The sequence below is a fragment of the Dermatophagoides farinae genome, chromosome 2, assembly GCF_024713945.1.
Source record: "Dermatophagoides farinae isolate YC_2012a chromosome 2, ASM2471394v1, whole genome shotgun sequence".
Lineage (NCBI taxonomy): Eukaryota > Metazoa > Arthropoda > Arachnida > Sarcoptiformes > Pyroglyphidae > Dermatophagoides > Dermatophagoides farinae.
In genome coordinates, this window is record NC_134678.1 from 3,513,052 (window position 1) to 3,539,981 (window position 26,930).

The window sequence follows — 26,930 nt, forward strand, 5'->3', positions numbered from 1 at the left end:
ATAACTATATACAGACAATAGAATTATATTCTCATATATTTCAGTTGGACACACTAGTTCTTATTTGAAATAAAAGAAAAAAAAGGACATTGAATAACAAATGTAGTGTCAAACCTTTTTCTTTTCTAAAGAAAGAATTTCTGTCTCTCCAAAATAGCCATTCATTGAAATGGTGAACATTCGAATAAAATATCGTCTTTTTTTCACTAAAAAAAAAATAAGAATCTTTATAGTGAATGAATGAATGTGGATACACTTTAAAGATTGACTTCGCCCAAAGAATAATAATAATAATAATAATCATAACAGAAAAAATAAAAACTAAGGCTTGGCAATGTAACTGAAATTTTTTTTTTTTGTGAAAAAAACGTGAAGAATTTAAATTATAAGTAAACAAACGGGAAAAAAATGTGCAATTATGAATCCAACAAAAAAAAAAAAAAAAAACAACAACAGCAACTGTAAAATGGTCGAACAAATAAAAACATAACAACAATAACAACATTCAATAATGATGATGATGATGATGATAATGGACAATTGTAAATTATATACCGACCGACCGTCATCACAATATGGACGGTAAATCTTATATCGTAAAAACATGATAAAAATAACAACAAAAACATTTTTTTCATTTCAGATATTGAAACTTTTCGTTTAGATTCTTACTGAAAAAAAAACAACGGAAGTAATATCAATTTTGTAGCTATTGTTTTCTCCATACGATGACAACAACAACATTTATCCATGATGATGATGGATATTATTAACGTCAATAATGTGTTTATATATTATTGTGTACAAGAAGTTGAACAAAAAAAAAAAAAAAAAAAAGGAAAAGGTATTCAACCACTTCCCAATGTTCATCAATTGATGAACATTCCAAATATGGTTGAAATGATCAATTTTCTTTTTTTCCTCTTGATGGTTACTTATTTTTGGCAAGGAAAAAAAAATCATCTCTAATCATCTCTATCTCTATCTCTATAAAGTATTTCGGTAACTGCAACTTTTACACTCTGCAAGTGCTTACACTGTGTTAACAAAACTAGGTACTTGATGCGGAGAAGCCGAACCGGCCATAATACTTATTTTCAATACAAACATAACTATTTGGTATGTAGCTTTTTTTCATTGTTCTAGCTAAGCACACGTTGCTGCAGCCTTTGCATCCAATAGATGGTGCAGTCATTCAATAGAACATAGAAAGAGTTCGAATTTTGATAGTGACACACGTGATTTTCATTTTTATTCCGATTCCGAGTTTTGTTTTCACCACACATCATCATCATCATTACATCATCCTGATTTTTTGATAATTTTGGTAATTTATTATATTGGTAATTGGTAAGTTATATATTATTACCTGATGATTTCATGATATTATTGCTGAAATTAATAAATTTTTTTCAATTTTTCAATAATTCGAAATCCAATGAAAAAAAGTAATGGAACCCCAACAACAACAACAACCACAACCGAATGATGATAATAAAATTAATATCAATAATGATGAAAATAATCTTCTTCAACATCATCAACAATATGATGTTGATTATCAACATCATTATATTGTTAATTATAATAATTACTTACAATTGCAGTTTCAGCAGGAGCAACAACGACGACGACAACAACAACAACAACAACAACGACAAGAACAACAACAACGGCAAGAACAACGACAAGAACAACAACGACGACGACGACAAGAACAACAACGACGACGACGACGACAAGAACAACAACGACGACGACGACAAGAACAACAACGACGACAACGAGATCATCATCAAAATCAGATTATAAACGACTTGATTAGAAATTATTTTTTTTACCAATTTCATAATCAACAAAATCGTAATCGACGTAATCGAAATCTTAACAATCGTAATGGTAATGGTAATCAAAACCGAAATCAACAACAGAATGAAGATATAAATTGAATGATGAATGATTGAATGAAGATGAAGATGATTCTTTTTTTTCTGTTCTATTTCTGTTTTATTTATATTTATATATAATAATAATAAATAATAATAATAATATAATATAATAATATACGGTACCAAACCGAAGGCCGTCAGGCACGAAGCGTTAAAATTGACACCTTTGGTCGGATACCAAGTAGGGGGGCGGCGCAGCCAAGGAGTCAGCCCAGCAGAGCAAGACAGGCGCGAAGCTCCTGTTCCGGGTTTGTTATCATTATTGTGGCTGTTAACCACATAGTTCCGATTCGATTCGATTCGATCCAAATCGATCAATTTTGGTTTTGTTTTATTCTGCTGCTAATAGCACTTTTTTTCTTTCTCCACTGATAATAATCGATAGATCGAACTATTTCGTGTTCCAGGTGATTGAGAATTGAATTGAATTTTGTTTTGTTTTTCTAGATCAAGATCGAAACATACATAAATTGAATACAACAACAAAGTATTGCGGTAATACACATTTATCGACAATTTATGTTGTTTCTACCTTTGGATGAATCAAAAAAAAAAGTTTGAGTAAAACAACATCTGCACTCACACACACACACAAAATTGATTCAATATATCAATTAATCGATATTGGATATCATTATTTTCCAAATAACAGGAAATAATAATAATGGTCGATATGATTATTTCTAATAAGAAAAAAAAAATTTTTGGCTCAATTTACATTGATAATGAAACAGTAAAGTGATGATAGTGGTGGACAAATGGTATAAATTAGTAATACGAAATTGACAACATAAACAGCAGAACTTCTACAGAAGAGAACAAAAAAACATCTAGTGTTGACCACAAAGTTTATAAAAATAAAATCTCTCTTTGTGTTTCATTGTTGAAACTTTCATTATCAGTTGACTTTTTATACTTTTTCATCTTCTTAAACACATTGTTTTCATCGTTATTATTATGGATTTTTGTGTTTCAATATAAATTTCCGAATAATTAAATTAGATTTATGATCATGATGAAAAAAAGAAGGTTTGTAAAAAAAAAATGCAGAGATTCTATTATTCTTTTCTGTCGTTGTTCTCGATGACCACAGTCAACCATATCTATATGAATCATAATAATAATGGTCGCACAAAGCCAAAAATAATATTGTTTTTCATTTTTTATTTTGTTTTACAAAAAGCTTCAAAATTTTCATTTATCCATTGCCATAATACGTCACTATCAACGAAAACGATTTAATTATTTATAATTTAAATTTAATTAAAAAAATTTTGTTTGCTAAATTTTTCAACAAAATTATTTTTTTTTTGTTTCTTCGTTTATTTATTTATTCTGGCCATCTCTCTCTCAACACACAAACATATACTACAAGTTGGATAGAATTTTTCTTTTCTTTTTTTTTATTTTATAATTATAATCAAAAGCGTATGCTCGTCAAAAAAAAAAAAAAAAAAAAAAAAAAAAAGAACCAGAAGAATTGAAATTGTTTGAAAGAAATAAAGAAAAAGATAGCAGAACTTATGAAAAAAAAATAACAGTAACAACGAAAACAAATGATGAACAATAAGAAATCGTTCAGGCAGAATTTTGTTGTTGTTGGTTATATTGTGCCTTTTATACACTCTGTTACTCTAATAATAATAACAACAACAACAAAAACTTTGGATCGAACTTTTTTCATCAAATTCCATTCATATATTGTTTATAAATGTGTGTGTGTGTGTGTGTATAGGCATTTCCGATGTCTTCTTGTTGTTGTTGTTGTTGTTTCCTCTTTGTTTCATTTGTAATACTTTACTATGTTTTTTTTGTTGGTTATGGTTTGATGATGAGGGCATATATACACATACTCGATGATGATAAACGGTCATTCAATAGTTTTTTGTTAGTTCGTGTGTTCGTTGAATTATTTAGAATGTTACTGATGACGATGATGATGATGATGATGATGATGATGATGATAATGGTATAGGAAAAATTAAACGACGAAGAAAATGATGATGATGATGATGATGATGGAGGAGAGAATGTAGAATTCTCTGTTATCCAAGGAGTTCAAAGGAATTGTTCCAAGAATATTTTGGGTGATGATTTTTGATACATTTTTTTTATTGTCCATCTTTGGTATACACACACGCGCTCCTTGGAATTTTATTTTCGCTATTATTTATCATTGAATATGAAATAATCATCTTTCATTTCAAATGTGGCTTGTTTTTGACAATTTTTTTTTTCTTTTTTTTGGTATTCAATATCGATTCCAAATACAATATTGATTCTTTCTCTGGATATGTGTGTTTGTGTGATGAGTGATGAATGCTCAATGTTTTTTTTGTTTTGTTTTGTTTTTTTATCATCATTCAATATCAGTAATAGATGAGTGCATCTCGTAACAACATTGTGGACAACAAAGCTAATGAAAATTCAATGGGTGCTAAACCATATAATAATGGATCAATATGATATTCATGTAACATTGATAATAGCCATGTAAAACCTCTTAATATGAATAATGACCAATTAATAATTGTATGTGTATATAATAATCGTCTATGATGTTTGATTGTAGCATAAAGGCCACTTAGTCCAAATAGTAATCCTCCTATTTATAATGAATAAAAAATACATATTAAAAATAAAAATTTCAAAATTGGTAATTGGTAGTAATTGGTAAATAATTTTTTTTCAGAATATTATTATTTCATTCATACAATGTATAAACTAACCTGCAGATAATGTAACTAAATGTCCACCCAAAATAGTGCCAGTAAAAATATGATCAAAATAATTGAAATAAACATTTGACCATATTAGACCAAATATTGATGTTGCAACTAATAATGTATGTAATAATAGAAATAATGAACGACATAATGTAATCATATTACTATAGGTAAAACATTGAATTGGATTACAACAATTCCATAATTTTATACAACATTCTGGTGGACATTTCATACATTTGTGTTGGCCATCACCACAACAGCATTCACTATTTAAACAATAATAACAACAACAACAGCAACCATTTTGGCCAATACATTCATCATCCGGATCATCACAGCATCCATTTGTTTCATCTTCAAATGCTTTACACATTTTTTTTGTTTGTCTTTGATTTTTTTTTCTGTTGTTGTTTTTGAATTAATTTTTTTTGTTTCGTTGAAAATAATGAGAAAAATCTTTTGATTTCAAACCGAATGAAAAGTTTTCTATAGTTTCAGCAAAAAAAAAAAAAAAACTTTGAGACTAAAAGAAAAAAAAAGGAAAAAGAATGACAACAAAATTAACATTTAATATTGACATCCATAACAAAAAAAAATTTTTTTCCAACTTCTGTAACTTGTAATTTTACTGGTGGAAATCACTGGATCCAATTCGATTACGATATTCGAAACGTTATGGATTTCCGGAATTTATACACTTTTTCCTGTTTTGACAACCTTTATAGACATAGATACCACCTTATCATTCGGACATTTAAGCATTGTGGACACATCATGCATTTGTGTGTTTCGTATATGACAAGCAAAAGAATGAATTTCAAATGTTTCAAATTCAACAAAACATAATACACAGACTACAATGACAATGAAATGTAAAAGAATTTTTCGCGTTTTTTTTTAGTTACTCGAAGATAAGCTTCAAACAAACAAATAAATAAAAAATGTGGACAACACAACAACAACAACAACATCAACAAAAAATTATGACATTTAGCCTGGTACGACAGCTAAAACAGCGAAAGAAACAAAAAAAAATCAAAAGCAACAACAAAAACATTGACAATCACAAGAATTGAACAAGGGGTAGTGAAGAAGCAAAAAAAAAAAAAAAAAAAATTGCCAAATGTCAAATGATTTTGTATTTCCAAAAAAAAAAAAAAAAAATTTATCTTTCATTACGAATTATTTTACTTCTCGTTCAATTGCAAACAATGTGCCACAATATTGGTGATGATGATGATGATCTGAATGGAGAAAACAATGACATTCTCCACTAAAAAAAAATTTCTATTTTTGTTAAGAAAATCGACACATATCACTTATTCTGATTGTGTCATTGATGTTTATAAGTTGTTAATTTTATATATCTATCTCTTTATTTCTTCTAAACACAATTGTTGTTCTCTGTTCATTGATTCTATTCTAAACATCACCATTCATTTCATTGATAATCTTTTCTTGTTCTTTTTCTTCTTTTTTTGTTCCATTCAATTTAATGATAATGTTTTCTTCGGGTTATTTAATATTGAATATATCAATTCTATTACTACAATAACATTTCTATATTTTTCAAAACGTGAGCACATTGTGTTTGAAATGGATTTTTTTTTCACTGATTCTTTATCTCATTGCATAAAATAAACATTTTGGGAACTTTAGAATTGATGATTGAATTGAATTAAATCACAGAGATTTTTTTCTTTTACAATAACGAGATTCTTTTGGAAGACAAGAATTGCTGTCAAAAAGAAATGTCGTCGTCGTCGTCGTCGTCGTGAAAAAAAATAAATTTTAAATGTTATGCAATTAAACTATTTTTTTGAATTATGATTAGTGTGTGTGTATGGAAATAATCGGATATTATCAACTAATAATGAAAATCATTTCATGCATTAATGAGCAACAAAGAATTGTAACCAGCAAATATATAGCCTGATAATTTTGGTTATGAGAGATTAAATGAATGAATGATTCAGCATTTGAATGAAGCTCATATTTTCAATGATGGGATAATGTTGAGAAAAAAAAACCAATGATGTAACCATTACATTTATAATACATACATTTGAAATAAGTGAAGCGAGAACCAAAAAAAAAAAAAAAAAAATCCAATTCAATTCAATTCAATCCAAATCAAATCAATGGATTGAAATTGAATTGAATCAAGTATGTAATAATAATAATGATCGCGTATGATAATTATGAATTCTGTGGAATTTCGTTTTCGTCCATTAAATGATGTTTTTCAATGATGATGATGATGATGTGAGATTCTTCAACATTTCCGATTGATTGAATTAGTCTGAATGATGATTCAAATGATGGTTGTTTTTTCTTCACAATGTTTGTCTTGTCAATTTTATTCATTCAGTCGTTTTTTTTCACATTGAACATATTTCTTATTTTTTTCCGGAATTCATAAAAAAAAACAACAAACAATTTTTTTAAACCAAATATATAAAGCACAGCAACACAAAACAGGAAATGTGTGTCGCTAGACTAAATGAACAAATTTTTAAAGGCGTTGGTGTTTGTTTGGTTGGTTGGTGTTTTTTCAGATTTCATCATAAATGAATGAACGACTTTTTCGGATTTGTTTTTTTTTTCGTTTGTCTTTTGATGATGAACCTATGATACAAAATCAACGCGCAAACGTCGAAAAGAAAAAAAAAATTGATCACATTTTTTTGTTGTTGTTGTTGTTGATCCATTCCACAATCAACAACAATTCAGGTTTAAGCTTTATGATAATAATCTTTAATGATAATAAATGAAATATTTTGTCTCAAAGAAAAGAAAGAGAAAAATTCTCGACCGCTTTATTACATTCCATGATATAAATATACCACCGCCCAGAAATTCTGTTTGAAAATATGTAGTATGAAAATTTTTTTTTGTTTCCTGCCGTTTGTTGTTGTTTTTCACATGTGATTATCATCAAACATGATGATAATGATTGGTGTAGGAAAAAATTTGGAAAACGCCTAGCAAAAAAAAAAACGGATCACATATTGAACTTGCTTTAGATTTAATCATCTAATGAGGATAATGTGTGTTACACAGGAACAATAGATAATGAGATTTTTTTTTCTCATTCTTCAAATACAAGATCCAATAGGTATATTTGAATTCATTCATTCGATCCATGTCAATGCACAATGTACTGTAAATGAAAAAGAATTTCATCAGATTTTTATTTTGATTGATTGAAAAAAAAATTGAATTTCATCGCCAATCGTGTATATAGGAATCGGAATAATAAAAAAAAATATATATCGACTTTCGAATTCGTGTGTGATAATAAATTCTTAAGACCAAAACATGTTCACAGTAGATATATGGTATGACTGGCTGATGAAACTTTCAAATTTCAATGATAGAAAAAAAAATGAAGAAAATTGATGAACACCATTCGTAGATGTCAACGGAAAAAGAAGAAAAAAAAACAGAAAAAAATTCCAAATAAATTCCATTTCAAATTCATTTTAAAGGTCATTTTTTCCATCTCTCTTTTTTTTGATTTGATTAGATTTTCGTTCCATAGAATATGTTTTTTTTCTGCAATTTTTTTCCAGGAAATAATGATTTTTTTCGTTGAATTTTATTTCCAGTCTATTCTTCTTCCTATAATTATTTTATGTGAAAAATTTTCTTTGATAATGGTAATCATTTTTTCTCGGTTTTCTTTTCTTTTTTTTTGACAAGATGAATCTTGATGATAAAAATCATATTATGGAAGTGATGATGACCGAAAGCAGAAAAAAATCGAGCCAAATAATCCAAATCAAATGAGAGAGAAAAAAAAATTTCTCTGTAAATAACAATAATCTGTTTTTAGCTATGGATTATATTCAAGAAAATGGCCAATAACAACGTATAACAAGAAATCAAGATTAACAAATCTGTAAACCAAACTAAAAACTGAAAAAAATCTCAGTTTAGAAAAAAAACAATGATAATATCATCATCATCATCGATGAGCAACAGAAAAAGCGACGTACTAAAGATTTTTGTCGTGATTAAAGATGTTATCACAATTGCCCATTATATATGGCACGCTTATAATGATAAACAGGTATTATTTTTTTTCTACTTATCGTTTGTAACAGTTATTAGTTTTTTTTTAACAAAATTGTTGATTACTTACCATTGGTCATTATCATTATGATGATTTTTCATTGTCTAATTATTTGCTTACATCAACATCCACAGCCATAATACTGATATTCGTTTGAAAATAATTCAGCCATGTTTGAGACAAAAAAAAATTGAATGGAATTGATTCAATGATTATATTTATTTGAAACAACAAACAAAACAAAGCTGAATTGATGATGTATTGAATTTATGGGTTTTTGGTTGGATTTTTTTTTCTTTTTCTGTCTTTTGAAAATGAAAAATTGACGCATCAACAATTTTTTTTTTTCGTTGGAGGAGCTAAAAAAAGAAAAAGAAATTTGTCAAATGAATGTCTTGTGAAAACGATGAACAAGAGAAAAAAAAACATGACAAGCTTGAATTTACATTCCAGTTCCGGGATTGTCATTCAGATCAATCCATTCATGATGATAATATTCAGATAAAAAAAAGAAATATCGATGCTACAAAAAAAAATTGTATGAAACGATGAATAAAAATTGACTTGTCAAAACGAAAAAAAAGTAACAATGTTTTTTTCACATCATATTATTATTATCATCATCATCATCATGATGAATTTCACTGTCAAATAACCATCATCATCATCGTCATCAAAAAAATCAGATTATCCAGATATATTTGTTCGAAAAATTATAATCGCCTTAAATCAGAACTTAATACAAACAAAACAAGTGTTCGAATCGAATGTTTGAATCAAGAGTATGTATTCATTCACGACATTTAAACATTTCGATTCAAACATTTCACACTTAGGTGTTGATATTTAACCTGTTTTTTTTCTATTTTTTTCTGTTTTGCTGAAAAAAATACAAATAACAAATTGATACATCATACGTACACCGACATATCATTTTGCCATCGATCATTCACATACACAACCGATCTTGATAATATTTTCATCTAGCTTTGAAATGAATGGTTGTACATCAATCTAGATATCATCATTACAACAATCGATATGAATTGATGATAATATTGTTGTTGTTGTTGATGATGATAATACATGATAACGATGGTCATAAATTATGGTCTTTAAAACTTGAAATGAAAAAAAACTTGTTGTTAAAGGCAGTTTGAAAGAGTTTTTTAAAAATTTAATCATCAAAAAATTAAGAATCACTTTGGATAGTAATGGACGAAATTATTGATTCTGTAACAATCGATATTTAAATTTTTTAAAAATATTCAATCAAGATTAAATATCCGTACGGCATTTAGATGAAACATTTTCTGTTTCATTTCCATAGAAAAACGATCAGATGAATTATCAATCATTGAACCAGGAGAACTTTCACCAAGTTTGAATGGAAAATCTGATCCAAGTAATAACGAATCGCATCCGAAAAAATTCAATGCCAATTCTAATGCATTTGGATCATGAAGTAATGTATCGGCACAAATATTTGGATTTTTTTTAAGATAATGGGTAGGAGTTTGAACATCGTCACGCATATTTTCTGGATAAAATTTAAATGCTTGATCGGCTCGTTGATTGATATATGGTAATGTTCCAGCACCATGTGCAAGGATAATCTTCAATCGAGGATGACGTTCTAAAACACCGCTAAATGCTAATTGTAATGCAGCGGTTGAAGTTTCGGCAGTCATGCCAATAATATATGGTAAAAAGAATTTATCCCAACGTTTAGGCTTAACCATATTCCATGGATGAATAAACAATGGCATATTATAATCAGTGGCTGCCTTCCAAAATGGTTCGAATATTGGATCATCCAATGATTTATCATTAACATGTGTTCCAATGATGAGACCTTTCATTCCAAGTTCAGATTTACAACGAATCATTTCTTTAATAGCAAGCTCAACGTTTTGCATTGGTAACGTTCCAAGACCAATTAATTTATCAGGGCATTGTCGTACAACGTGTGTAATGTTATCATTTAAATATCTTGATACAAATTCATTATCTTCACCTTTTGCCCAATAATTAAATGTAACAGGTACGGTTGAAATAATCTGTTTGCTGACACCTAAAAAAATGGGAAAAGAAACAAATCACTAATCATCATTAATTTTGATTTGACAAAGAATCATACCATTTTTTTGCATTTCCATTAAACGTGTCTGAACGCAATAGAGTCTTTCATCAACATCTCTCATGAATGATCCATCATCGTAAATAAGTTTAGAAATTTTTTTACCATTCGAATCGATCTTATGTTCCAATTGAACCCAACCAGAATAACCGAATTTCTTTTTTTTATCATTAATAACAAATGAAACAAAAAGTATTATTAATTTGAAAGTTTTTCAATCTCTACTTACTTCTTTAAATGATGGAAGAATTTCCGGCAGAATATGTGCATGGATATCAATTTTTTCCATAATTGTTTTTTTTATTGACAAAATTGATTTAGTTCGATTGATTAATTGAAAATTAATCCACAATGATTTGCGATATAGCAACAGCAACAGTATTTATATGATGAGATGACGATCATGACATATATTTTGTTGTTGCCAATCAAAATAACCATAATCAATTATCGAATGATTGAAATCAATAAGATTGAATAATTTTTGATGACCATTGATCAATTCATTCAAATTATCGTTAAATAAAATCCAAATCTAAATCGTTTAATAAATTCATTATCACTTTTATATTAATGATTATCGTAACAGTTTCATAATTCCGATTTTTTTTATTTTAGTCATCATCATCATCATCATTTAACCATGAAACAAAATTTGAAATTTGAACTTTGATGCATTTATTATCGGGGAAAAAAATAATCAATATTTTCAACCATTCAGGCATTCACAAAGATTTTTGAAGATAATATGGTTTTTATATGATAACAAATGTAATCACCATCATCATGGAAATCATGTCATGAAAATGGAAAAAAATATTTACAAAATCAAAAAAATGAAGACAAAAAAAATAAAGATTAATTTGGTATGAAAAAAAAATTCATAAAATAGCATATTGATCATATAATAATTGTCGTATTTTGAAATATTCATTCGATACGGTTCCTTCTAGGTGAATACGACCGGATTCTGTTCGTTTCACCTCTACCTGTCCATTACATAGTAATACACCACCGGAAAATTCTGCCTGTATATCATGTTTCATTAATATTTGTTTAAAATCCGATAATTTCAATTCATTTACAAATATTGTTTGATGTGTAGGCATTTCCGATGATGGTAATTGTTTTAATATTGGTATCATTTCACGATTATTGTTACGATGATGATCAATTTGAATCATTAATGTTGAATCTAATTCATCTTTTTTATTATTATTTGGTTCATTCGAATCGGAATTTGTTTGTTGTTGATCTTCATCTTGTGGCAATATAGATTCAGTTATATCCATATCGATTTCAGCTTCAACCCATGATAATTGTGCACCATCTTTATAATGAGAAAATTTCAATGAACTAACCAAAGCATCTTTCAATTTAATTTGATAAATATGACGTTCAGTTGTTGCATCGACTAATTCAGAAATTTTTGGCGTAAAAATTTTTCCCGGTACACAATCATTATTCTGGCAATACGAGGCAAAACTATTAGCTTTATCAGTTAGACCACGAACCAATACTAAACGTCGTGGCCTTATCAATTTGATTATCCGTTTTAGTGATTCACCGTCTGAACGACCTTCAAAATCGATCAATTCAATCTTAGCTTTTATTTGCAATTCTTCCAGATTCCGAATACATTTTGTTGGGTTTGTTTCTTTTGTCGATTCATTCATTGTATCATCATTTATTTTGGCCATATTTTCACCGCCATTTTTCAATTCTTCAGATATCATCATATTTTCTTTATCTTCCATAAACATTTTTGACATATCAAATATTGAATAATCATCTGCATTGATTATTTCACCATAATCATCCCATTTGATTTTCTTTTCCACACATGGAAACATTGGATAGGATTTTTTTGCATTCTTAAAAAATCCACCACCTTTTAATCGGCCATCCATACGTGATGACATCATTAGATCATGTTTGGCGGTATTATGTTGTGTGCCAGAAATATTTGTCACTGTTCTTGAATTTTCATTTTTAACATTTTTAATCCGATTAAATTCTTCATCAAAATATTCCTCATCATCTTCGTCATCAGATTCATCATCCGATTCATCATCGTCATCATTATTTTTTTCTTTAATCGAATTACTAGCATTTTTTTCCTTTTCTTTTTCCAATTCTTCATTACGTTTTCGTTCCAGATATTCATCCAATTCTTCTCCGGTCAATGGTACACGTATTTTTCGTTCAAATTTCATCGTAAATGGTCGTGGTAAATTGACTGAATTGATAAGTAAATCGGATAATGTACCTGGTGATGATCGTTGGGTTAAAATGATTGTGTTTTTTGCATTACCACAAAGATTATAGAAAAGTTCACGTGAAAATCCACATTCAAAATCTGGTTGTGATGCCAATACAATATATGGTTCAGGAATACGAGCCAATTCGTTCAGGTTATGACATAGCTGTATATGTTTGAATGCAAATGGATTGTTACGTTGGCCTTCGAAACCACGCATCAATTTATCACTCATCCATTCGACTAATGATTTGGCAAATTCTATTACATTATAGCTGAAATTATTGAGCAAAATGATTGAATACACATGAAGACCTGGTTCACTACGCCACATTTGATCAAGCATATGTGATAATTCTAATATACGTCCAGCTGTATCCGTACCAATCAGAACATTACCACTAGATCTCAATGTTTCAATAATACTGCTGAATAATTGTGTATCACGTTTTTTTCGCCTTTCCGGTAAATAATTAATATTATCACAATCAATAATCAACATTGATGGCCGTGATAATTTATCGATTGTACAACCATTTAGATGTCGTTCTTTTTTATGATTAATATCAACAGCATAAAGGATGTCTTCTTCACCATCTTTAACGATTTTCCAAACAGTACCACCGATCATATGTCCAGCTGGCAATGGTGTCAATGTTATACCTTGTCCTTTTCCTTTTAACATGACTGTTTGATTATATTTAACTTGAATCACTTTATCGAATGCAAGATCAACATCATCCAATGAGAAAAGATTGAAATCTTCGAAACTATGACGTGATTGATATAAATCATATGCAAACATTTGACCCATTTGATAGACCGGTGTTGTTGCATATACATCGCATGACAGGCCACATTTTCCAAATAAATAAGGCAATGCTCCTAAAAATAAAATTAATCAATTTAATTCAAGAAAGTAATAGTTTATTTAAATAACATTCTACCCAAATGAAAAGTATCAGGATGAGACAGAAGAACGGCATCAATTTTCGACATATGTGGTTTTAGATTTTCAACATAATCAACATTACAAGATTCATCTAGACCACAATCTAGAAGGAAACAAAATTCATCAATATTAAGAAGATAACATGGTGGTGATTCATCTAGGGCTCCGGAAATCGGTGTAAAATATATGATTGAAGTCATTATCGTCAGGCAAAATAATAAAATTATATAAAAATTCTAAAAATTGCATGAATACAATTCGCTGAATATTGTGATGGTCAAATATCGATAGAATCGATAGTGAGCGCAAAGTATCTGACACTCACAGTTCTTTTTTGTTCGGCTTTTCATTCAATATTATTTCATTTCAAATGATTTAATTTTATCAAATTTCATCATTTTTTGAAATTTCTGAATCAAAAATATGAATCGACCACAATATATCAGTCAAATGCCACCGCCTCCACCACCATCAACCGGGCAGATGATGTCACCTAATGTGGCAATACAAGGACCACCATTATCGAATCATCAAATGCCACCACAGCCAATATCGAATTCAATGCGACCACCACCACCGCCCGGCAATTCAATGATGCCACCACGTCAATATCCTCCGCAACATCAAGTACGTATGGGTCATCCGATGGCAGGTGGTGGTCAATATCCATCATCACCAAATCGCCCACCAATGGTTTCATTGCCACAATCAGGTCCACCCCAACCATCACAATCACCAATGCATTCTGGTGGTAAACGGTCGGCTGCCCAAGCCATGGTAAATCCTGGAATGAAACAAATGTCTGGTGGTGGCGGTATTGTACCACCAAATACAGTTGCACCGGGTTCAAACGCATCGATGCATGGTCCAATAGCAAAAAAGAAGAAAAAAATTTCTGATAAAATTCTGCCCCAAAAAGTTCGTGATCTTGTTCCAGAATCACAAGCTTATATGGATTTGATAGCATTCGAACGTAAACTTGATTTCACTATCATGCGTAAACGAATGGACATACAAGAAGCATTGAAAAAACCAATCAAACAGAAGCGAAAATTACGTATATTTGTCACGAATACATTTTATCCAGGAAAAAATGATCCCGAAGGTAATGAAGAACCGATTGTACCATCATGGGAATTACGAGTAGAGGGCCGATTATTGGATGATAAACCAGATAGTTCATCAAGTTCAAAAGCATTACAAAAACGAAAATTTTCAACATTTTTCAAAAGTTTAGTTATAGAATTGGATAAAGAACTTTATGGACCGGATAATCATCTCGTTGAATGGCATCGATCAGTGAATACGGCTGAAACAGATGGTTTTCAAGTGAAACGTCCTGGTGATCGTAATGTACGTTGTACCATTCTATTCATGCTTGATTATCAGCCAATGCAATATAAATTGGATCCAAGATTGAGCCGTTTGTTAGGTATTTATGCAAACACAAGACCCGTTATCATTCAAGCCTTTTGGCAATATGTGAAGAAAAATCGACTTCAAGATACACATGAACGTGAATATATCAATTGCGATCAATATTTGGAACAAATATTCAATGCAAAACGAATTAAATTTGCTGAATTTCCAAGCCGTCTGAATCATTTCCTACAACCACCTGATCCTATTATAATTAATCATCAGATAGTGATTGAAGGACATTTGGATTCATTAAAAAAAGTTTCCTGTTATGATATTGAAGTTGAAGTGGATGATCCATTAAAATCACAGATGCAAAATTTTTTACTTTCCATTGCATCACAACAGGAAATATTGGCTTTAGAACAGAAAAATCATGAAACAGTTGATTCAATCAATCATCATAAAACAAGCAGAGAATTTTATCTTGGATTTGCATCCGATCCACAACAATTTATACATAAATGGCTTATTTCACAAGTTCGTGATCTTAAGGTATTCTTGTTATTAATCATATAGTTGTTATAATTATATAATCTCACATGAAAATTTATTTCATTTTAGGTTATGACTGATCAAAGTGGCAATCCTGAAGAGGAACGACTTTCCGATTTTTTCTATCAACCATGGACACAAGAAGCTGTATGCCGTTATTTCTACAGTAAAGTACAACAGCGAAGAATTGAATTAGAACAAGCATTAGGTATTCGTAATTAAATATTATCATCATCTTGAAAAAATCTACATAATGACCATATTTGAAAACAAAAAGGAAAATTATTTGATCTCTATTCGTTTTTTCGATTCACCATTTTTTTCTAAAATTATGCATCCAATTTTATAATTCTAATTCAAAATTATCTTAATTATTTTTCTCAAAAATCAATTTAAAAAAATGATAAATTAATATTATTTTATATTTTTAAAGAATTAAAACCAAGTATAAATATAAATTTTCCGTAAACTTTCTCAAATTATTGACTAAAAAATAATTGAATTTCTAGAAATATTTCTGGTCGTGGTCAAAATAAAATTCCGAATACACAACATGCCGATCAATTGATGATGTTTTAATTTTGAATAAAGCAATTGTTGTTTATTTATGATTTTAATGTGTTATTTGTTTAATACATAATAAATATGTTTAAAAAATCTAAACGATCATTTCGTCAACGTACTCGTCATTCAGATTCTGATGATAATGATGGTGGTGATGTACAACAAATTCCTCATGAAACTACACCAAAAATTAATGATAATGTTGCAATCTCAATGAATATATTAACGATAGAACAAGATGCTGATAGTAGTAATCTTAGTTTCAAATCTGCTAACAATAAAAATGATCGAAAAACAAAACTCAGTTTCGAAGAAGATGAAGAAGAAGGTAAGATTTTTTTTGATTGAGATTATTTTCTACAAATTTTTAATTAAATTTTTCACTTTTCTTAGATAAAGATGTTTTTGTAGTAAAAAAATCTGTATATAGCCGAAAAATGGAAAAAAATAAACGAAAATTACTGAAATCTAAATCTAAATTTGATAATAATAATTGTACAAATAATGAAAACAATTCCATAATCGAACGAAAAGAAGATTTTGACTCATCAACAACTGCAGAAGCAAACATTGAAGATGTGAAAAAATTGGAAGAAATTATTGTTTGTCCTGGTAGCGATGATGAAGCCAATGATAATGATGACGATGATGAAAATAGACATTTTAGCCAAAGTTCTGAACAACAACGGCCACAATTTCGTTCAACATTAGAACGTGGTGTTATTCCGGATGCTAAAACAATTTATGAGCTAAAAAAACGTCGACAAAAAATGGCCATGACAGCCGATTTTATACTGTTAGAAAATGAAGAAAATGAAACGGGGGTCCGTTTAATTCGTGAAAGTGATGAAGATAAAAGCGAAAATGGTGATGACCTACCAAACTCAGACGACGATGATGATGATCACCGTGATAAAGATCGAATAAAATTCGGTAATGTTGATTATGAATCAAAAGAGAAAGAAAAATTTCGTGAATGTTTTCGTGTCGCTCAACAAAAAATTGAAAATCGAAAACAATCGAATGATTCTAAATGTTCTTCATCATCTGACGAAGACGACAATGATGATAATGATGGCGTTCAAAATGATGATAAAAATGATGAATCTGAAGATGAAATCGATAAATGGGAACGTGAACAGATACGTAAAGCAGTTCGTATGCCAAACATTTATCATTTAGCTAGATCCGAAATGAACAATAAATTTTTGACCGCTTTGGATGATAATACATTGATCAATAAACTACAAGTCATACATGATAATCATAGTGTCGTTCCGATCGAAATTGATCACCCTGATTCACGATCATATGGAAACCATATACCCAGCTATATTAGTGATAATAAATATAATCTTCAAGATGATAATGATAATAACGATTTCGATTCATTCAATGATCGCATTCATTCGATGCGACAACAATTTGAATCAAAAATTGAAGAGAATAATAAACTTTTGGATCGTATAACAATGGATCTACAATTAACAGCCAAAGATATTGAAACATATGATACGGATGTGTCGCAAATGACTGATGAATATAATTTATATCGAAATATGTTTGATTTCATACGTAATTTATTCGATTGTATTAATGATAAAATGGCTGAATTAGAAACGAACGAACAGCAAATAATTGATGTATATGGCAAATATGCACAACTTAAATCGAATGAACATAGTAACGATATACAGGATCAGAATTCAATTTCATTATATCTAATTATGAATCATGAAGCATTATCAATACAATATGCATCAATAGATCATCAGCAATTGAATTGTATATTGGATGTATATAATTTTGATGGTGATCATACTAAACGTAATCGTTGCTATAATCGTATGGAAAAATTTCTGAAGCACAACAAGAAAGAAATCTTTACAACAAATGATGATGATTCGGAACATGATTTATTAGACAATGAAGAACTGAAATCAATCCAAACACGATTAAATCAATTATTTGATGATACTGATGATGATTTTGCATCTATTCATAGTATATGTCAACAATTTCAACAATGGAAATCGAAACAGACACATACTTATAAAGAATCATTTATATCAGAATTTCTACCCAAATTTCTTTCCTATTATATTCGTTATGATTTTGCATTTTGGAATATTTTCCTTGATGATAATCATTATCACCACCATTCGAATGCTATTGATCTAATGGAAACGGAATCTATGCAGCATCTGATTCGTTATTGTTGTTCAAATTTAAGTAAAGATAATTTAATCGAGTTGAATGTGATTCCAACATTGATCGATAATGTTATGATACCGAAATTGATCGAAATGATTGAAAAGGAAATCTGGAATCCATTATCCACAAGACAAACTGATCGTTTTATCCGATTTTTACGGTTATCGATAACGAATTTTCCTACATTGGTTGATATAAGTGAAAATTTTTCAAAACTTTTACAAAAAATTGTTATAAGAATGGAAAAAACTATTGAAAATGATATATTCATTCCACAAATGATTCCAGCCAAATTTTTCAACACTCACAATGATCAACAGCAACGATCGCATTATGAAAATTTAGTTCGAGATTATGTAATTGGTTTTTTCGATCATCAATATTCGGAAACATTCTACCTGATGAAAAATATATTATCATTTCGTAATATAATCAGCGAACAAATTTTGCGTGAATTGGTGATTGAAAAATTATGTTTCCGTTATCTACTTATTTCTATTCAACGTTCAGCCGATGATCCAATGAAAACATTCGAACGTATCAATTGTTTAATATCAACTATTCCAAATGAATGGTTGAAAAAACAGAATGTTCAAATTAATAACCATTTCAATGCTATCATACAACAATTATTAGATCGTTCAAATGCAAATTATACGGATGAAATTCGGCAAAAATTTCTATCATTATTTTATCAAATTAATAAATAAATGAGAATAATTTTTAAAAATTGTACAGAAATAGAAAAAATTTCTTTTTTTAAAATCAATCAAGAAACTACCATTCGAATGCAGTCATAAATTCATATACCACTACCATATTCTGTTATATCGATATATTTTGTTTTTTCTTCAATTGAATTGATGCGGATCTAATTCTCCATATTCAACGAATCGTAGCAGCAATAGTGATGCTACGATAATGGTAGTGGCCCAATCAATAATAAAATGCGCGACAATATTGGACATAGCAAGCGGTACATTGCCCGATGGTTATTACCTTTTCTATGGTGCTACAATATCACATCTTTTTTCTTTCTCCTCCTCCTCCTTCTTTGTTTGTTTTTGTCCACTTCCACTCCCACATCCACAAACAACTGAAACAAAAAATTACACAATCAATTGTCCCCTATCCCCGATTGGCTGATATTATGTCAAAAATTTGTTTTTGTTCATTTGTAGTAGTGGCAAATAAAATAGTTAGAATCCGAATATTGTTCCAAATGAATGATTCCTTTTTGCTTTTTATTCTTCCTCCTCATTCTACAACTCTGGCTCAACTCAGGACCTTGTTGTCAATACTAATGTTCTGTATGTTCGGTATATGATGTGAATGAATGAATATTTTTTTTCATGAGAACATCATTCATCCATCTTTATTTTCACATCATTTTCAATTTTTTTTTATTTACATTGAATTTTCAAGAATTGTTTGTGTAATTTTCGATGATTGAGTAAAATTCTTTATATATCTTAAGTAAATTAAGCAAAGTATTTCATCCATTCGATTGTTTTGTAAATCGAATCTTTCGAAATTGATTCATCAATTGACAAGTAATATATTTTAGCATCCGATCAATGATTTTATCTAATTTATTATCATTTTAATAGAAATTTAACCATAAATTTAATTCGATTTTTGTTGAATCAAAATTCTACTCATTTGGTGCCTGGTGTATGGTATTTTTGTTTAATTTACATTACCACTTGTTGTTCAGAAATTCGATCATCATCATCAAAAACTCGACCATAATCTGTGGTCAGCCAACAATAACAAATCAACAAAAATGATTAATCCAACAGCAATGGCTGCTGCCATGATGAATCCATTTACAGGATTCACTGGTGCTCCACCACCACCAACACATAATGCCTCTGTCGCTACCAATAATAATAGTAACAACAATCATCATCATCATCGTCAACATCATCATGGATCAATAAATTCTGGCCAACAACAACATCCGCATCAACATCATCATTCTTCATCGTCATCTTCATCAACAACAACAGCGGCAGCAACTTTATCATCATCATCATCATCAACGATTCATCATCAAACATCATCATCACATGGAAATTATGTTAATTATTATACATCAAATGCCGATGGAATTAGGCAATATTATCCACCACCATCAACTATTCCACCTGTTCATTCAAATGCTCAATCCCATTCTGGTCATACGGTATGTTATAAATTTTTTTTTATATATTCAAAAATTTTTATAGTATCAAAGGTCCTATTATGCAATTATTGTTCAGAATTCATCATATAAATAAGATTTTCGGTAAAAAAAAGATGCAGAATATAATTTTAATTAATTCATTAAACACTAGATGGCGATCATTTTCATATGATCAAAAGGTGTTGGCTTGTTTTCAACAATATCACCGATGCCATCTATGATGAACCACAACAATGATTTAAGCGCGGCCATATTATATTATACAATACAATAATAATACCACTACCATCATCCGCGGACAAGACACACCAAATTACATTTGCCAAAAAAAGATATATCTATGGCCCAAACACAAACTTTTATGATTGAAGTTTTGTTTGTTCGATAAATGGTGATCCATTTGTTTGTATGTGTGTGTGTGTGTTCTATGTCGTCTTACTTTATTGGTGTGTTTTCTGGTTTTCTCAGTTTTTTTTTCATTCCATTTATTTGTGTTGATCTTTCGGTTGTTCGTTCTTTTTTTTAGTTATTTTCCTCCTCTCAACTAAAACTCACTCACACTCAATTTTCGCCGCTTTTTCTTTGTTTCGCTCATCACCACATATTCGACGAAACTACTCGAAGAAGAAGTATATATTATACTCATGAAAAGAAGAAACAAAACAACAAAAAAAAAAGAAATAACCAGAATCCAATCTCAATATTGATTTACAACCATTTTTTTGAATGCGCGAATCCTCCTCCTCATCATCCTCCTTTACATCGTCGTCGTTGAATACAACAACAACGATGAAGAATTTTGATTCTCCAATATTGATGGTGTTTTTGTGTAAATTTCAATTCGAATAAAACCAATTTGGGGCTGTTTTTTGTTTTGTTTTCATTTTTTTTTTTGTTTTATGTGGTGTGTTTAATAACCTGATGGATTGACCCAATATAGAGTTTCAGCAACCATTTTGTTGTTAATGTGTTGATAATTTTTTTGTTATTGTGATTATCATTTTAACAATTTATATGTTGGTATATGTGTTTGTGTGTATGTTGAGAAAAAACAACGACATCTGATTGATCATTGATCCGTGATTTTCAATGATTATGGTTTATTATACCCGTCTATAATCCATATGGTCACTGAACTTTTTTTTTATCAGATTAATGTGAAATATATCAATTGATTTCCGATAACTAAACGCGATTATAGAACAACAAATATATCGTAATCGTATCTATCCATTGTTTTTATTGCTGTTATAATTTGAAAAATTCTATTTTCATACAACAAATAATACCCTTTTTCTATGAATTTACCTTTTTTTTAATCAATCAAGTGATTTTCTTATTTTATTTCTGTATTGTGCTATCATCAAGTGTTACATTTTTTTTTAAAAATGTTAATTATTACTTGTCATAATCAATGAATGACAAATTACATTTGGTGATTCATTCCAAAAGGTTGTCAATAGGTTTTTTTCCAAAAAATTTATATTCTAATAATGTGATATTGATATACATTGTTTGAATGATACGACAATCACTTTATCATCCCTTCAACTGTTTCTATCATCAAACATTTTTTTTGTAATTATTTTACCATCAATGATCATCATTACTACATGAAAAATAATGAAGCAAGAATCACAGCCAAAAATTTTATATAGTAGAGCATTGCAAGGTTCAATGTCGAATACAACTTCATCGACAACATCAACAACAAATAATATAAAAACAATGAGTAGTGGTAATAATAATAATAATATAAATCAACAACAATCGAAAACAACACTTGTCGTTTCGCCATCATCAACGACAATAACAACAACATCATCGATTCTGGCAAATTCAATGGTAGACATGAATGGACCGAATATGTCTTCGTATCATCAACATTCGCCACATTTACCTCATTTAAATAATAACAAGCGACATAATGATAGTGATAAAGTTCAGCAAATAGGTACAAGTGGTGGTAGTAGTGTTGTTGTTGGAATCGGCGGCAATGGCCGAACAATATTGCCAAATTCTTCACAACAAACAAACATGCCATTCCGCATGTCTAATAAAAATTGCCTACAACAATCATCATCAAATAATAATTATTCGATTCGCCATACACAGGTATTATTCACAAACACAAACACATTGTGAAAACTCACTGATATGAATTGCATAAAGGATCTTATTCTTATTAAATAAAATATAAAATATTAAGAAATCAATCAATCATTGACATTTATTATTTTTATCATTTCTAGCCTTATCATAATTCCCGAATTTCATCACAACAACAGCAACAACAAATTACGTCTTCCGTTTCACCATCAACAACATCAGCAGTTTCAGCTGCTGCTGCTGCTGCTGTTGGAACCGGAAATCAAATGGTACAAACCAATAATAAATTATCAACAAATGGATCATCTACCTCCATAAATGTTCCATCGATTAATAGCGGAAATAATGCCAACAATAATAGTACAACAAGTGGAAATAATAATAATAATAGCAGTTTGTCCATGAATTCAACAACAAATGTAAACACACAAAATGGAACGACAGCATCGATATTGTCGTCGGATAAATCGGATTCATCAACATTAACAACAATCAGTAAAACAAATTTATATATTCGTGGTTTGACGCCAAATACTACTGACAAAGATCTTCAATTACTTTGCCAACCGTATGTTTTCGGTTTTTTTCTGTAGTTTTATATATTCACAATAATTTCGTTTTCTCTATAATATTTAGTTATGGTAATATTGTCTCGACAAAAGCTATTCTAGACAAGGAAACCAACAAATGCAAAGGTATTTAGCATTGATTTTAGTTTTATATTCAAAAACAAAAAATCATTTAATTTCTTTTATACAGGCTATGGTTTTGTTGATTTTGACAATCCAAACTCTGCCGAACAAGCAGTTAAGAGTTTAATTTCACAAGGTGTTCAAGCACAAATGGCAAAATGTACTGATACAAATAGAAACAAAACAATGCAGCAAAAGATTCTTGTATGTTCATTTTGATGATATTTCATATTTTTGTATGATTCTGATTATTATTTTATTATTAAATAGCAACAAGAACATGATCCAACAAATTTGTATATTGCAAATCTACCGATGACTATGGCCGAAACAGATTTGGAAGCAATGCTTTCATTATATGGTAATGTCATATCAACACGTATCTTAAAGGATTCGAATGGTACACCACGTGGTGTAGGATTTGCTCGGTAAATAAATTAATTACTGAATGATTTTGATGAATGATTCTTCATTGTCGTCTTATAAATAGAATGGAAAGTAAAGAAAAATGTGAAAGTATCATTAACATTTTGAATGGAAAATTATTACCTGGCGGTAAAGATACATTGTTGGTGAAATTCGCTGATGGTGGTAGCAAAAAGAAGAATCATTATAAGAATGAAAGTCGTTATCGAAGCGATGTTGATGTAAGTGTTTTTGGTTTTCAATTTGTTCAAATTTATATTTAATGAAAATTTTTTATCGTTCAAATGATTAGCAACTTCAAATGGGATTCGATTCTACAAATTTGACTACGAACGGTGGTGTAACTGCTATGTTGCCATCACCATTGAGTGCTACTTCGTATCAAAGATTTTCATCTCCATACCAAAATCCAATGCAAGCAAATCCATGGATGCATCATCAAGCACCTCAGCCCCAATATATAATGCAACCACAATTGATGGATCCGAATGCTGCTACAGCGCTTCAATTTTCTCCCGCATTAATGCATCAATTGACAGCACAAATGTCGCACATACAATTGGGTGGTGTTTCAGGAACGGCTGGGGTATGTAAATCATTTTTCATATATATTTTTATTTATCAATTTGTTTCTTTTTCATTATCACAGTACCATTTACCGGGTAATCCACATCCATATGGAACACAACTTTATACACCACAATTGATACCAACAATGCCCATGTCTGGAGTTTCTGGCGATGTAAGCATTGATAATGTTTGATTTTTAATAATTCTCATTGTATTTATATATTTTTTTCAGCAGCAACAAGATCCAATCAATCCATCCCAATCAGTGAGCAGTGGAAGTGTTTCGGGTGAAGATCCTCAACAACATCAACAACAATCGAATCCACAACAAACATCGCAGCAGGCACCACCGCCGCCTAATTTTCAATTATGTTATGGTCAACAAAAATAAAAATGATACGGTCAATCAATTTTTTTCAAGAGCATTTTTCATCATTATCAATGACACCACCCATGGATATTGATTATCTTGATCTATTATAAAATGCTCAATGTTTTATCTTTTTGACCCAAAAATTAATCGAATGAAAAACAAAATCTGTTGTTGGTGGTGATTTATCAAATATTGATTGATTGAACAAAAAAAAAAACAAAAATGATTTGTTTTTTGTTTCATCAACTAAATTTGTAAATTTTTGAAATTCATACAAACAAACAAAATGAAATAAATGAGTTCAAATTTTCGAGTAATTAATAATCATTTTTCATCATTGTTTTGCTGATCGATATCGAATTAATCAATCAAAAAAAAAAAAAAAAAAAAAAAAAAACAAACAAATTACGATATAAAATTTATTATTGTTATCAACATACGGCATTAGACAAATATGATGATAAATATCGCTTTCATATGATTCTATTTTGCCTTTTCTTTGTGGTCGACAAGTTGTCAGAATTGTTGTTGTTATTATTTATTATTATTATTATTATTGTTACAACATGAAAAAAAAGAAAAACACTCAACTATAGAAAGAAGATTTATTTCTCTTGGAAAGCATCATCATCATTTTAATGGCAATTTATATATATATAAAAGTAATATTTTATTAACTATACGATCCCAATTACTGTTGATGGACGTTTTCTTTTGTTTACTTTATTTGAAGTTTGCTTTCGTTTCTTTTGTTTACTACTTTGTTTCTTTTTCTTCTTCATCATCTGTTTCCGATTCATTCCATTATTGAGAAGTGCTGATGATGGTGATCCATTTCCGTTGTTTCGGTTACTGTTGATGTTTGGTTTGACACGACCATAATAAATATCATCTTCAGCTTCAACTTGAGCATTATATTCATCTAAACTATTTGGTAAACAACATTTGCTGAATTTCATACAGCAAAGTATATTACGTACAGAATTTGTTGATATACGATCACATTGATCACAGGCTGTTGTATGACCTTGATAGAATATGATTGAATCGACATTTATTATGGTGATCGAGAATAATGTTAATAACAAATGAAATCCAGAAAAAATCATCATATAATTTTACAAAATACTTTTGTTTTGCAGAAGCCACGCTACAAACAACGAATGACATGAAATATTTTTTTTTTTTTTTTATAAATTCTACATCGACGAAATGAAATTTTTTCTATTTTGCTGACCAATTGGTTTGCCATTTTTCGACAGGAAAAAAACGCAGTACTTGTACACATCTTCAAAATAATATTATTGTTACATGAAATGACGTGATTGGATTGCAATCGAATGCAATTCAAGGACAATGTTTTTTTTTCAAATTAAAAAACAACTACAGTAATAATTTATCGATTTGATCCGATCGAAAGAAGACGTGGACGAAAGCAACAAGAATGTTAGAATTTTTTATTTTTTATTTTTTTTTTGTTGCAAGATCATTTATTAATTGGTTATAAATGGTCATAATAATCATTTTTAAATTATTTCCATTTTATATGTTGAAAGTATAGATAATGTTAATGTCTAAAGACATTTTCTACCATTATTAGTTTGGATTGAGATCTAATGAATTGAATTGATATACGTAGTTCTTTATCCTGTTAAAAGATAGCAGCACTACCATAAATTAAAACAAATTTTTAATACGAATCTGGCTATTTCTGGATAATCAGCAAAAAAAAAAAAAAAAAAAAAAAAAAAAAAACAAAAACAAAAACAAAA

General features: G+C 29.5%; 7 protein-coding genes across 13 annotated transcripts; 4 read left to right on the top strand and 3 right to left on the bottom strand.

The window, feature by feature from the left end:
* Positions 1 to 1,206: 1,206 nt before the first annotated feature.
* LOC142597330 (uncharacterized) lies at positions 1,207 to 2,013 on the top strand. 2 transcript variants are annotated; one of them, XM_075728621.1, is made up of 2 exons: positions 1,207 to 1,343; positions 1,450 to 2,013. In XM_075728621.1, the coding sequence occupies exon 2, from the start codon at positions 1,452 to 1,454 to the stop codon at positions 1,947 to 1,949; it is 498 nt and encodes a 165-aa protein (XP_075584736.1). In that variant the 5' UTR covers positions 1,207 to 1,343; positions 1,450 to 1,451; the 3' UTR covers positions 1,950 to 2,013. The 2 variants fall into 2 exon arrangements, with proteins under 2 accessions (XP_075584736.1, XP_075584735.1); XM_075728620.1 differs by having other exon boundaries at positions 1,262 to 1,350; positions 1,450 to 2,004.
* A 1,456-nt stretch (positions 2,014 to 3,469) lies between these two features.
* LOC124490207 (uncharacterized) lies at positions 3,470 to 5,153 on the bottom strand. Its single transcript, XM_047052673.2, has 2 exons — positions 4,679 to 5,153; positions 3,470 to 4,554 (listed from the first exon to the last, which is right to left on the bottom strand). Exons 1-2 carry the CDS (start codon positions 5,049 to 5,051, stop codon positions 4,319 to 4,321), a joined length of 609 nt encoding a protein of 202 aa, XP_046908629.1. The 5' UTR covers positions 5,052 to 5,153; the 3' UTR covers positions 3,470 to 4,318.
* A 4,758-nt stretch (positions 5,154 to 9,911) lies between these two features.
* Positions 9,912 to 11,459, bottom strand: LOC124499472 (2-amino-3-carboxymuconate-6-semialdehyde decarboxylase). Its single transcript, XM_047063388.2, has 3 exons — positions 11,126 to 11,459; positions 10,897 to 11,053; positions 9,912 to 10,830 (listed from the first exon to the last, which is right to left on the bottom strand). Exons 1-3 carry the CDS (start codon positions 11,183 to 11,185, stop codon positions 10,025 to 10,027), a joined length of 1,023 nt encoding a protein of 340 aa, XP_046919344.2. The 5' UTR covers positions 11,186 to 11,459; the 3' UTR covers positions 9,912 to 10,024.
* A 101-nt stretch (positions 11,460 to 11,560) lies between these two features.
* Positions 11,561 to 14,406, bottom strand: Cpsf100 (cleavage and polyadenylation specificity factor subunit 2). The gene is made up of 2 exons (XM_047055608.2): positions 14,104 to 14,406; positions 11,561 to 14,041 (listed from the first exon to the last, which is right to left on the bottom strand). Exons 1-2 carry the CDS (start codon positions 14,306 to 14,308, stop codon positions 11,778 to 11,780), a joined length of 2,469 nt encoding a protein of 822 aa, XP_046911564.2. The 5' UTR covers positions 14,309 to 14,406; the 3' UTR covers positions 11,561 to 11,777.
* Positions 14,407 to 14,522: 116 nt separating this feature from the next.
* Bap60 (Brahma-associated protein 60) lies at positions 14,523 to 16,434 on the top strand. The gene is made up of 2 exons (XM_047055621.2): positions 14,523 to 16,022; positions 16,092 to 16,434. Exons 1-2 carry the CDS (start codon positions 14,532 to 14,534, stop codon positions 16,242 to 16,244), a joined length of 1,644 nt encoding a protein of 547 aa, XP_046911577.2. The 5' UTR covers positions 14,523 to 14,531; the 3' UTR covers positions 16,245 to 16,434.
* A 101-nt stretch (positions 16,435 to 16,535) lies between these two features.
* LOC124499840 (PAX3- and PAX7-binding protein 1) lies at positions 16,536 to 19,530 on the top strand. The gene is made up of 2 exons (XM_047063817.2): positions 16,536 to 16,914; positions 16,980 to 19,530. The coding sequence occupies exons 1-2, from the start codon at positions 16,668 to 16,670 to the stop codon at positions 19,508 to 19,510; spliced, it is 2,778 nt and encodes a 925-aa protein (XP_046919773.1). The 5' UTR covers positions 16,536 to 16,667; the 3' UTR covers positions 19,511 to 19,530.
* An 88-nt stretch (positions 19,531 to 19,618) lies between these two features.
* Positions 19,619 to 25,475, top strand: LOC124499479 (RNA binding motif single stranded interacting protein alan shepard). Of its 6 annotated transcripts, none has more exons than XM_075736129.1 (10): positions 19,632 to 20,353; positions 20,411 to 20,988; positions 23,241 to 23,665; positions 23,734 to 23,792; positions 23,857 to 23,993; positions 24,060 to 24,217; positions 24,280 to 24,436; positions 24,508 to 24,801; positions 24,865 to 24,957; positions 25,021 to 25,475. In XM_075736129.1, the coding sequence occupies exons 2-10, from the start codon at positions 20,587 to 20,589 to the stop codon at positions 25,174 to 25,176; spliced, it is 1,881 nt and encodes a 626-aa protein (XP_075592244.1). In that variant the 5' UTR covers positions 19,632 to 20,353; positions 20,411 to 20,586; the 3' UTR covers positions 25,177 to 25,475. The 6 variants fall into 6 exon arrangements, with proteins under 6 accessions (XP_075592242.1, XP_075592244.1, XP_075592243.1 ...); XM_075736128.1 differs by having other exon boundaries at positions 19,635 to 20,353; positions 25,018 to 25,475; XM_075736127.1 differs by having other exon boundaries at positions 19,619 to 20,353; positions 24,508 to 24,957.
* The last annotated feature ends 1,455 nt before the right edge of the window (positions 25,476 to 26,930 follow it).

Bases quoted from the DNA above. Each gene is read 5' to 3' on its own strand.
- Bap60 (XM_047055621.2), top strand. From the start codon at position 14,532: ATGAATCGACCACAATATATCAGTCAAATGCCACCGCCTCCACCACCA. The intron at 16,023-16,091 runs GTATTCTTGTTA...ATTTCATTTTAG, and splicing joins CACAAGTTCGTGATCTTAAG to GTTATGACTGATCAAAGTGG.
- LOC142597330 (XM_075728621.1), top strand. From the start codon at position 1,452: ATGGAACCCCAACAACAACAACAACCACAACCGAATGATGATAATAAA.
- LOC124499840 (XM_047063817.2), top strand. From the start codon at position 16,668: ATGTTTAAAAAATCTAAACGATCATTTCGTCAACGTACTCGTCATTCA. The intron at 16,915-16,979 runs GTAAGATTTTTT...CACTTTTCTTAG, and splicing joins CGAAGAAGATGAAGAAGAAG to ATAAAGATGTTTTTGTAGTA.
- LOC124499479 (XM_047063391.2), top strand. From the start codon at position 22,612: ATGAAGCAAGAATCACAGCCAAAAATTTTATATAGTAGAGCATTGCAA. The intron at 23,666-23,733 runs GTATGTTTTCGG...TATAATATTTAG, and splicing joins CTTCAATTACTTTGCCAACC to TTATGGTAATATTGTCTCGA. The intron at 23,994-24,059 runs GTATGTTCATTT...ATTATTAAATAG, and splicing joins CAATGCAGCAAAAGATTCTT to CAACAAGAACATGATCCAAC.
- LOC124499472 (XM_047063388.2), bottom strand. From the start codon at position 11,185: ATGGAAAAAATTGATATCCATGCACATATTCTGCCGGAAATTCTTCCA. The intron at 11,054-11,125 runs GTAAGTAGAGAT...GATAAAAAAAAG, and splicing joins TTCTTCCATCATTTAAAGAA to AAATTCGGTTATTCTGGTTG. The intron at 10,831-10,896 runs GTATGATTCTTT...CCATTTTTTTAG, and splicing joins AATGGAAATGCAAAAAAATG to GTGTCAGCAAACAGATTATT.
- Cpsf100 (XM_047055608.2), bottom strand. From the start codon at position 14,308: ATGACTTCAATCATATATTTTACACCGATTTCCGGAGCCCTAGATGAA. The intron at 14,042-14,103 runs GTAGAATGTTAT...TTTTATTTTTAG, and splicing joins TCCTGATACTTTTCATTTGG to GAGCATTGCCTTATTTATTT.
- LOC124490207 (XM_047052673.2), bottom strand. From the start codon at position 5,051: ATGTGTAAAGCATTTGAAGATGAAACAAATGGATGCTGTGATGATCCG. The intron at 4,555-4,678 runs GTTAGTTTATAC...CATTATAAATAG, and splicing joins TTTAGTTACATTATCTGCAG to GAGGATTACTATTTGGACTA.